This window comes from Hylobates moloch, unplaced genomic scaffold (genome assembly GCF_009828535.3).
Source record: "Hylobates moloch isolate HMO894 unplaced genomic scaffold, HMol_V3 SCAFFOLD_8, whole genome shotgun sequence".
Classification (NCBI taxonomy): domain Eukaryota; kingdom Metazoa; phylum Chordata; class Mammalia; order Primates; family Hylobatidae; genus Hylobates; species Hylobates moloch.
The window spans coordinates 54,160,886-54,173,010 of NW_026652283.1; the positions used below are offsets into that span (position 1 = coordinate 54,160,886).

General features: G+C 36.8%; 1 protein-coding gene and 1 long non-coding RNA gene across 2 annotated transcripts in view; one reads left to right on the forward strand and one right to left on the reverse strand.

Moving 5' to 3' along the window:
* The window catches only part of LOC131384106 (uncharacterized), an 82,651-nt gene extending 74,387 nt beyond the window's left edge, over positions 1 to 8,264 (forward strand). The window contains exon 6 of the long non-coding RNA XR_009214629.1: positions 7,913 to 8,264. This is a non-coding gene — a long non-coding RNA (uncharacterized LOC131384106). The remainder of the gene's footprint in view (positions 1 to 7,912) is intronic.
* TDRD5 (tudor domain containing 5) overlaps positions 1 to 12,125 on the reverse strand; it is a 106,646-nt gene that overhangs the window by 29,384 nt on the left and 65,137 nt on the right. Inside the window, 3 exon segments of the mRNA XM_058443252.1 lie at positions 7,627 to 7,788; positions 9,797 to 9,955; positions 10,932 to 11,132. Of these exon segments, the coding sequence (XP_058299235.1) occupies positions 7,627 to 7,788; positions 9,797 to 9,955; positions 10,932 to 11,132 (522 nt within the window).

A 12,125-nucleotide genomic window follows, 5' to 3' on the forward strand; every position in this document is an offset into this window, starting at 1 on the left:
TTTTGGAATTGAGGGGGTAAAATGGGAATGAAAACAAGCACACTGGCTCAAAGTCTGTGTAAGTAGGACTTAGATCTCCAGATACTCTCCCCTACTCCAAGGACTCAGGCAACTACATCTCCTCTATCCGCCAGAAGACCAGAAATATTCTGGAGGGTAAAACTGAGGATGGAGCAATCATAATAAAAAATTATTAAGGAATTAAATGAAAGTTTTTATAATGAATATTGAGATCCCTGGCCATCTTTTCAACAGCAGAACAGAAATGAAAGAATGCATGAACTTGAAGACAGATACCCTAGAAGTTATCAAATCTAAACAAAAGAGAAAAAAAGATTGGGGGGAAAAAACAAAAAAACAACCAAACAAAAAACTCAAAACAGAGCCTTAGGGACTATGGAACAATACCAAAAGATATAACATTTGTGTCATCAGAGTCTCACAAGGAGAACAAAAAGAGTATAATGCAGAAAAATAATTTGAAGAAATATGGCTGAAAACATCCAAAATTTGGTAAAAGACATAAATCTACAGATTCAAGAAGTTCACCAAAACCCAAACTGGATAAACCTAAAGAAATCCATGCCTAGACAAGTTCTACTCAAGTTGCTGAAAACTAAAGTCAAAGAACTATCTTGAATGTAGCCGAAGAAAAATAACACATTACTTATAAAGGAAGAACAATTTCAATTACTGTGGATTTTGCATCAGAAACCATGAAGGGCAGAAAGAAGAATGAAACTGTTAAAGTGCTAAAAGAGAAGAAATGGGACATCAGGTTTCTATATACAGCCAAACTATCCTTCAAGAATGAAGTAATAAATATATTCTCAACAAAGAAAACAGAATTCATGGTCAGCATACCTACTCTAAAATAATTGCTAAAGGAAGTTCTTTGGACAGAAATGGATATCAGAAGGAAACTTGGAATATCAGAAAAAGAAAGATCAACAGAAATGATAAGTATCTGGGTATATATAATAGACTATTCTCTTGAACTTTTAAAGAATATTCTTGAAGATGGAAAGCAAAAACTAACATCATAAATTGTATGTAGTTGTAATACATAAGACAAGGATGGCATAAAAGAAAAAGGAAGGGGTAAAAAGACCTAAATAGTAGGGTAAGATACTGACATTCCAAAGTGGTAAAATGCTGACTACGTACATTGTAAAAGTCAAGAATGACAACTGTAATTCCTAAAGCAACCACTAAAAACACTACACAAACAGATATAATAAAAACATAGTACTTTGGGAAGCCAAGGTGGGCAGATCATGAGGTCAGGAGATCGAGACCATCCTGGCTAACACGGTGAAACCCCGTCTCTACTGAAAATATAAAAAAATTAGCTGGGCGTGCTGGTGGGCGCCTGTAGTCCCAGCTACTTGGGAGGCTGAGGCAGGAGAATGGCATGAACCTGAGAGGCGGAGCTTGCAGTGAGCGGAGATTGTACCACTGCACTCCAGCCTGGGCAACAGAGCAAGACTCCATCACAAAAAAAAAAAAAAAAAAACATAGTAGATAAAATGGAATACTAAAAAATGTTCAAATAACCTAAGAGAAGGCAAGAAAGAGGAGGCAGATGAATGAAAATCAGGGGAACAAACAAAAATAAAATGGCAGATCTAAAATTAAAACATATATATAATCACATTAACCATAAATGGTCCAAACCATACTAATTAAAATTCAGATTGTCAGAGTGGATTAAAAAATAATCAAACAAGGCCGATCACAGTGGCTGATGCCTGTAATCCCAGCGCTTTGGGAGGCCGAGGTGGGCAGATCATCTGAGGTCGAGAGTTCAAGACCAGCCTGACCAACATGGAGAAATCCCATCTCTACTAAAAATACAAAATTAGCGGGGCAGGGGGCACACGCCTGTAATCCCAGCTACTCAGGAGGCTGAGGCAGGAGAATTGCTTGAACCCGAGAGGTGGAGGTTGTCATGAGCCGAGATCATGCCATTGCACTCCAGCCTGGGAAACAAGAGCAAAACTCCATCTCAAAAAATAAAATAAATAAATAAATAAATAATCAAACTATATGCTGTCTCAAGAAACTTACTTCAAATATAATGACACAGGTAGGTTAGGAGGATGGAAAAAAAATATGCCAGGCAAGCGTGCACGTGTGCGCGCGCGCGCGCACACACACACACACACACACACACACACGAAAACCGGAATGGCTATACTGATACCACATTATGTAGACTTCAGTGCAAAAATAGTAATTGTGAATAAAGAAAGACATTTCATAATGATAAAAGGGTCAACTCACCAAGACATGTAAGAATCCTAAATGGATAACACCTAACAATAGAGCTTCAAAATGCACAACAAAAAAACTGACAGAATGAAAGGAGAAATAGACAAAATCCAAGATTATAGTTACAGACTTCAGTGTTCTTCTCAGTAATCAACAAAATTGGTAGATAGCAATGATCAGAAGAACTGAATAATACCACCAATCAACTGGATCTGACATTTATAGAAACTTCACCCAACAACAGAATACATGTTTTTTTTCAAAGACACATGGACATTTACCAAGCTAGACCACATCCTGTGTTGACAAAACAAACCTTAACAAATTTAAAGAATTGAAATCATACTAAGCGTGTTCTAAGACCATACCATACTGGAAAGAAGTAACAGGAAGTTAACATGAAAATTTCCAAACACTTGGAAATTAAACAACACACTTCCAAATAATTCATGGGTCAAAGATAATATCTCAAAATAAATTATAAAATATTTGAACTGAATGAAAATGAAAATACAGTATGTTCAAATTTGTGAAATGCAGCTAAAGTGATATGTAGAGACTCATAGCATCAATGCTTATATTAGAAAAGAAAGGTCTCAAATCAATAAAGTAAACTTCCATCTTAAAAAAATAGAAAAAGAAAGCAAAAATAAACCCAAAGAAAATAAAAGAAAGAAATCAATAAACTTGAAAACAGAAAGACAAGAGATAAAACCAGTGACACCAAAAGCTTATTCTCTAGGAATGGGAAGTTCAATAAAATGTATAAATCTCTAGTAAGACTAATAAAAAGGGGAGAAGACAAACTGCCAATATCAGGAATGTAATAGGAGATTATCACTGCAGACCCTGCAAATAACAAAAGGATAATAAGGGAATACTATAAACAATGTTATACATATAGTTGACAACTTAGATGAAGTGAACCAATTCCTCATTTGATAACTTAAATGAGTCACTTCCTCAAAAACCACAAAATACCAAGACTAAGATAAAATAGCTGATTTGAATAATCCTATATCTACTAAAACAATTGATTTTATAATTTAAATTCTTCCGGAAAAAAGTCTCCAGGCCCAGATAGTTTTATAAGGTAATATCAAACATTTTAAAAATTAACTTCTCTCCCTGAAAAAGAACCCGATTTTATATAATCTTTTCCAGAAAACAGATGAGCGAATACTTCCAACTCATTTTATTAGGACAGTATCACCCTGTACAAAGTGCACATCAATAAACAAATAAAGAAAACGTGGTATATATACACAATGTAATAATATTCAACCTTTAAAAAGAAGGAAATCTTGTAATTTGTGACAAAATGGATGAACCAGGAGGGCATTATGTTACATGAAAAGCCAGATACAGAAAGAGGAATAACACATGATCTCACTTACACGGGGAATCTAAAAAAGCAGAGTGAAATAGCAGTGACCAGAGGCTAGGAGGTAGAGGGACTGGGCAATGTTGGTCAAAGGACACAAAATTTCAGTAGACAGGAGGAGTAAGTTCAAGAGATCTGCTATACATCTTGGTAACTACAGTTAATGATGACATATTGTATACTTAAAAATTGCCAGGAGAGTAGATTTTAAGTGTTTTCACCACAAAAAAATAACAAATATGTGAGGTAATGCATATGCTAAATAGCTTGACTTATACATGCTACAGTGTATACATATATTGAAACATGCTGTACACCATATATGCAATTTTACTTAATTAAAAAAACTAAGAAAATAAAGATCCGCACAAACAACAAAAATAAATAAAAAGGAAATACAATTCTACATAATCTTTCCCAGAAAACAGCAAAGGGGGCAATATATTCAGATTTATTTTATGAGGCCAGGATTATCCAGTACAAAAACCAAAGACAATACAAGAAAACTACAGACCAGTATCTCATGAAAACAGATATCCATTTGCATGTACTAATGCAGACAACATTACCGATAGAGAAAATCACAAAAGAAACCAACAAAACACCCCCTAGAATGGATAAGTGAAGTTAGGTAGTTCAAAAAAACACCAATTTCTATATACTAGCAATTAAAATACAAAAACCGGGGAAAACATTTATAATAGCTCTCAAAATAAGTGAAATTCTTAGGTATAAAATTAACAGAACATATACAGATCCTGTATACTGAAAATTATAACACTGTTGAAGAAATAAAAGAAAACCTAAATAAACAGGGAGATACACCATGTTCATGGACTAAAGCATCAACTTTCCTCAAAATTATCTATATATATAACACAACACCAATCAAAATCTCAGGTATAGATAAGCTGATTCTAAAATTTACAAGGAAAGAAAAAGGAACCAAAATATTAAAAACAATTTTGAAAAAGTATAAAATAGCAGGAATCATACTACCTGATTTTTTCTTTTTCTTGAGACAGAGTTTCGCTCTTGTCGTCCAGGCTGGAGTGCAATGGTGTGATCTCAGCTCACTGCAACCTCCCTCTACCTTCCGGGTTCAAGCAATTCTCTCATTTCAGCCTCCTAAGTAGCTGGGATTACAAGTGCCCACCACCACACTTGGCTAGTTTTTGTATTTTTTAGTAGAGACAGGGTTTTGCCATGTTGGCCAGGCTGGTCCTGAACTACTGACCTCAGGTAATCCACCCACCTCGGCCTCCCAAAGTGCTAGGATTACAGGCATGAGCCACTGCACCCAGCCCATACTACCTGATTTTAAGAGGTACTATATAAGGCTACAGTAATCAAGACAATGTGGTAGTGATGAAGAGACATACATATAGGTCACTGGAGAAGAATATAGAGTCTAGAAATAGACTTCCAGAAATACAGACTTTTTTTTTTTTTTTTGAGACGGAGTCTTGCTCTGTCGCCCAGGCTGGAGTGCAGTGGCGTGATCTCGGCTCACTGCAAGCTCTGCCTTCCGGGTTCATGCCATTCTCCTGCCTCAGCCTCTGGAGTAGCTGGGACTACAGGCGCCCGCCACCGCACCTGGCTAATTTTTTGTATTTTTAGTAGAGACGGGGTTTCACCATGGTCTCGATCTCCTGACCTCGTGATCCGCCCACCTCGGCCTCCCAAAGTGCTGGGATTACAGGCGTGAGCCACCGCGCCTGGCCGACAATTGATTTTTGATAAGGCTTCAAAGACAATTCAATGGAGATAGGATAGCCTTCTCAACAAAGGATGCTGGATCAATTGGACATCCACATGTAACAAAATGAAACCTGACCTAAATTTCATGCCTTACACTAAAATTAACTCAAGATGTCTTGACACCAGAAACACTGTCCATAATAGAAAACAAGTTGATATGTTAGGTTTTTTCAAAATTAAAAACTTCTGTATGAAAGACACTATTAAGAGAATGAAAAGACAAGCTACAAGTGAGAGAATATTTTTGAAAATCACATTATTTGACAAAGAACTAGTATCCTGAATATATAAAGAACTCTGAAAACTCAAGAGTAAGAAAAAAACCGAATCAAAATAGTGGGAAAAAGACTTAAACAGAAATTTCACCAAGAATTGTATATAGATGACAACTAAGCACATGAAAAGATGTTCAACATCATTAATCACTCGAATTTAAAATCATGCTGTGATACTACTACACACCTATTAAAATGGCTAAAGCAAAATTACTGACAATGTCAAGTGCTGACAAGAAAATGGAGCAAATGGAACTCATATACTGCTGGTGAAAATTCAAAATGGTACAGCCACTCTGGAAAAAAGTTTGACATACACTTATCACATGACCCAGCAATCTTACTCCTGGGTATTTACTGTAGATAAATGAAGCTTATGTTCACACAAAAACCTGTACATGAATATTTATAGCAGCTCCATTCATAAATACCCCAAACTGGAAACAACCCAAATGTCCTTCAATGAGTGAATGGGTATATAAACTGTGGTATATTTATACTATAAAATACTATTCAGCAATCGAAAAGAACATATTGATACATGCAAGAGCTTGGATGAATCTCAAAGGTACAGAACTATACTGAATGAAAGAAGCCAGTCTCCAAAGGTTACATGCTATATGATTCTACTTACATGACAGTCCTGAAAAGGTAAAACTAGAGTGACAGAAAACAGACCCCAGACCAGTTGCTAGGGGTTAGGGATATGGGGAGACTGTGATTACAAAGCAGTAGCACAAGGGAGTTATTTTAGATGATGGAGCTGTTCTGCATCCCAATTGCAGTTTTGGTTACACAAATTTACACATTTATTAAAGTTGATAGAATATTACACCAAAAGAGTCAATTTTACTATGTGTTAATTTATAAAAGGAAAGAAATATTAACATGAAAAAAAGTTATACAAGGGAAAAAAAGGTGTAATAGTGTACTATAATACTTGGCCAAGCCGTGAAGAGCATTTACATAGTCACAGTAATGTAAAATTGAATGGTGATCTGATGGAAAGTTTGATATACTATATCAGTAACATGGTAGGGGGAAGGGACAAAAAGGTTATGTTTGTGTGTGGTGGTGGTAAGGCGATGAAAGAGAACTAAGCCCCCATCTTTAATAGTGGGAAATCCACAGATACTTAAAACTGAAAAATCAGCAAATAACAAGTAACAATATGAGGATGTTATTTAATGAAAGAGAAGTAAATTCTAAAAGAGATAAATGTGGTTGCTCTGGGAAATAGGAAATATAGGGGAAGGAGTCATGGGGGATCTTAAGTTTTGTGTACATAAACATTTGATTAAAATAAAAATACATCCTCCAACAAAGTTGTAAACATTTTTCCCAATGGGTTTTTCATAATATAATTTCTCAATACTAGTTTCTAGCCACTGTATAATTCTTGAAGACCACCCCAAGTCACAGGATATTAACTAACACATCAAAGCCAGATAACTTTTTTATGATCAAGGTTATGTTGCTACAACTTTGGTCTTGGTTACAATGAACAAATTTATTTATTTATTTATTTTGAGACAGAGTCTCACTCTATCACCCACCTGGAGTACAGTGGCACGATCTCAGCTCACTGCCACCTCCACCTCCCAGAATCAGGCATTCTCAAGCCCCAGCCCCCTGAGTAGCTGGGATTACAGGCACATGCCACCACGGCTGGCTAATTTTTTTGGTACATTTTGTAGAGACAAGGTTTCATCATGTTGAACACGCTGGTCTCGAACTCCTGACCTCAAGTGATCCGCCCACCTCAGCCTCCCAAAGTGCTGGGATTACAGGTGTGAACCACTGCACTTGGCCTAAGAATTTGTAATACTAAAAGCAGTGGGGTTTAAAGAGAGTTTATTCCAGTCCTCTTCATTTATGAATTCAGTGTATTACATTAATTACATATTCAAAGACTATCTTTTGTTCTCCTACCTCATTTTCTTCCTTCAGATCATTTGGCTCTGGGTTGGACCACTTCAGATCTTCTTCAAAGCTCTTATTACAGGTTTTCAAAGAATCAAATTCCGAATCCTTTAATGGCTCCTTTGACTCAGATTTAAGATGACGTAAAGACTTTTCATCATTAATATCTTGCTAGTAGATATGAAAGAGAATTCCTTTATTTTCAATATTAATGCTGTTTCCAAAATCTACATGCCTATACATTTTGGGGGGAAGTTTTTGCTATGGTTCACACAAATGCTACATTATTTTATAGCTTTATCCATGATCCTGGGTCTTCCCACCCTGCTACCCTAGTTCCAGCCAATGAACATTTATGGAACCCTTATTATGAAATGTCTACAAGACAGCTCTGTGAATACAAAGATGAATGCAACAGATTCCAGCTCTAAAGGAACTAAAAAATGTTATGGAAAGACCTAGAATCAGTCTTCCAAGTACAGCCATCACAAAGATATGACCAAAATATGATTGATAGAAGAGGACATCTGAGAAGATGCAACGAAGAAGATAACACTTAAAAGATGAGTAGGAATTCACAAGGAACTGGGTGTAAAGGAGTAGGTGTGTGTGTAGCATATGGGAGTCTTAATATGTCAAAGTACAGACTAGGGTGGAATAGTAGAGTTTTGAGCCCTTTCTCTTTTGCAGAAAAGATGGTTCTTATTTCATTTCCAGAATAAAACTATGATTATTTGAAGACACCAACAGAGTGATAGGATATTTTAAAAATATTAAAGGTTGAATTCAATTTACTATTTAAGAATGAAGAAATAGAATTCTCCTAGTCCAGTAATAATGACTAAGAAAAATTCAGGCTTTGGAAAGTGTTATGGGCATACAAGCTTCATTAATTTTAACATTAACTAGAAATCTAAAAATCTTTATATTGTTTTGAAGTGCAGTAGGAAACATCGGTGCATATTTTTCATAATAGGTAATCTCCCAGTAGTCAAAATGGCCTTTATCTTTTCTAATAATTAGTAAATGTCTACTTAAAAAATCATCTCTATAATTTTATTTTATTTTAAAAGTCAGATATATAAAACACACTAAACAAAATAATATTTTTACATTTTATTCAAAGAAAATAAAAAGACATTGTATCAATAAAACAAAACATTTTTGGCCCTCAAATTAAACACATCCTGTATTCTTAGCCCAGTATCTGTTGTCGTGAGGAATATAAGACCTGGAGGACATGGTTTATTTGTTCAAGAAACATTAAGTCCTCACTATATGCTTCACTTGCCTTTTACACATTGAGTATCCCTTATCCAAAATGCTTGGGACCAAAAGTGTTTCAGATTTTGGATAATTTTGGATTTTGAAACATTTGCATATACATGAGATATCCTGGGGATAAGACCCAAGTCTAACATGAAATTCATTTATGTTGCATATATACATTATATGCATAGCTTGGAGGTAATTTTATATAATATTTTAAATAATTTTGTGCATGAAACAAAGTTTGGACTGCATTTTGACTGCAACCTGTCATATGAGGTTAGGTGTGGAACTTTCCACTTGTGATATCATGTCAAGATTCAAAAATTTTGAGATTTTGGAGCATTTCAGGTTTTGGATTTGTGCATTAGAGATGTACAACCTGTCTTTATGATGAAGATATGAAAGTATAAACCTGGTAAGTTGCTGTAAAGATTAAATTTAGTTAACACATGTGAATGCTTTTAACGGTGCCTGCCATGTGGTACAAGTTCAATAAATAATGCTGTTGTTGTTATTACTGTGGGCTGGAAAAAATACATAATAACGTTATAATATTATTATTACTGTGAAGGGAGGAGTTTCTGAAAGTTTACAGGGAAAGTAAGAAATGAGAATACCTGAAGAACCTGTGTACTACAGAGGGAAGAAGAATAGCATTCAGAGTCAGTGCAGTGAAGTCACAACTGCACAAAGGCAGCAATGGAATTCACTATATGAGAGCAATTGTTCAGGAAGAGGCAAGACTGAAGCAAACATTTAAGCCAGCAAATAAAGAGACAAATTGTTAAGATCACTATGCGAAATTTCCAAACTTTCCAAAATTTGGAAAGCCTTGGTTTCTTCATCTAAAAAAATGAGGATTACAGTAATAAAAATAATTATAATAGTATTTGCAAAAATCTCTTACCAGGATCTATAACTCACTCTCTTTTGACTGTGGACTTACCTTTCGGTCTTCATTAAAATAGTGCTGCTGGGACGGATAACCCAGTTCTGTCAAGACAATGTCCTCTGGCTCTCCACTGGATTTCGTGTATAAAGCTAAAGGGTTGAGCTCACTGAAACCCTAAGACAAAAAAAAGAAAAGGGATGGTTTAATTTACATGACCAACAGAAAAAGGGTGAGAAAGCACTTAATAACTTTCAAATGTTATGGAAGTATAGTATCTTCCGAATTTTATTTTATTTATTTATTTTGAGATGGAGTCTCGCTCTGTTGCCCAGGCTGGAGTGCAGTGGTGCAATCTTGGCTCACTGTAACCTCTGCCTCCCAGGCTTCAGCAATTCTCCTGCCTCAGCCTCCTGAGTAGCTGGGACTACAGGCACATGCCATCATGCCTGACTAATATTTTGTATTTTTAGGGGAGACGAGGTTTCACTGTGTTAGCCAGGATGGTCTCAATCTCCTGACCTCATGATCCACCCACCTTGGCCTCCCAAAGCATTGGGATTACAGGCGTGAGCCACCACGCCTGGCCTATCTTCCAAATTTTAACAGTTAAAAATGTGTCCATTATTGACAGTTTTTGCTAGTTACAAAAATTATCAACATAACAGTGAAACAGGTACTATCAATAATTGCAAAATAGTGTTATTCTTCTCTAGGACAATTTAAGATAACTATTATTATTATTATTATCATTATTTGAGACAGGGTCTCGCTCTGTTGCCCAGGCTGGAGTGCAGTAGCACCATCTCGGCTCACTGCAACCCCCACCTCCCAGGTTCAAGCAATTCTCTGCCTCAGCCTCCCAAGTAGCTGGGATTACAGGCATGAGCCACTGTGCCCGGCCAGATAACTACTTTTTAAATTAATTATTTAAAATAAAAGTATTCACATTTTAAAGGACAATTAGTGAAATGCAGTTTTTCTGTGGTCATCTGAAAATTAAGAGTGCTCTGCATTAAAAAGCCAGGAATCTCGTGGATGTCTCTAATTGGTTAAAGAATAAACCAAATAAACTTCTTTATTAAATTATCTTATACTTTGACGTGGTGAAATTAAACAAAATATATTACAAAATACATCCAGACTGCTCTACCTTAGAAGAGATATTTTCTCGGCATACAATAGCATGGCCCTCTGTTCTCAAGACATGATGGAAATAGACATCTTCGTTTGAGGATGTGTCACACAAAAAAATGTTAAGGATTCCATCTACATATTCACCCACTACCCCCACTAATGGCTTCAAACCGCACAACTTCTGGAACTGCAAAATAGCTTTCGATGTCCAGTGTTCCTGAAATATGATCAAGATATTGGATTCAGGTGATAGATCTAAACATGAATTAAAATAACCATATACAACAATGAATTCTGATGAACTAGAGATTTAAGTGGAAATAAAACCATAAAAGTGCTAGAATAACACATAGCAGGATATATATGATTTGGGGATGAGAAAAGTCAGAATAAAGGAAAAATGATAAAAAATGTAATTACTGAAAAAATTTAAGTAATTATGTGATGTGCAACTTCCATTTTCAGAAATTGTGAGTTAGATTATTAGACCAACCCTCCCATAGAAAACAACTAAAAATTCTAGGTAAAAGAATTATGAAATATGAAGATGGCTGAATAGGAACAGCTCCGGTCTACAGCTCCCAGCATGAGAGACACAGAAGACGGGTGATTTCTGCATTTCCGTTTGAGGTACCGGGTTCATCTCACTAGGGAGTGCCAAACAGTGGATGCAGGACAGTTGGTGCAGCACACTGTGCGTGAGCCGAAGCAGGGCGAGGCATTGCCTCACTCAGGAAGTGCAAGGGGTCGGGCAGTTCCCTTTCCTAGTCAAAGAAAGGGGTAACAGACGGCACCTGGAAAATCGGGGCAGTCCCACCTTAATACTGCGCTTTTCCAACGGGCTTGGAAAACGGCACAACAGGAGATTGTGTCCCGCACCTGGCTTGGAGGGTCCTATGCCCACGGAGTCTTGCTGATTGCTAGCACAGCAGTCTGAGATCAAACTGTAAGGCAGCAGTGAGGCTGGGGGAGGGGCGCCTGCCATTGCCCAGGCTTGCTTAGGTAAACAAAGCAGCCAGGAAGCTCGAACTGGGTGGAGCCCACCACAGCTCAAGAAGGCCTGCCTGCCTCTGTAGGCTCCACCTCTGGGGGCAGGGCACAGACAAACGAAAATTCAGCAGGAACCTCTGCAGACCTAAATGTCCCTGTCTGACAGCTTTGAAGAGAGTAGTGGTTCTCCCAGCACGCAGCTGGAGATCTGAGAACGGAC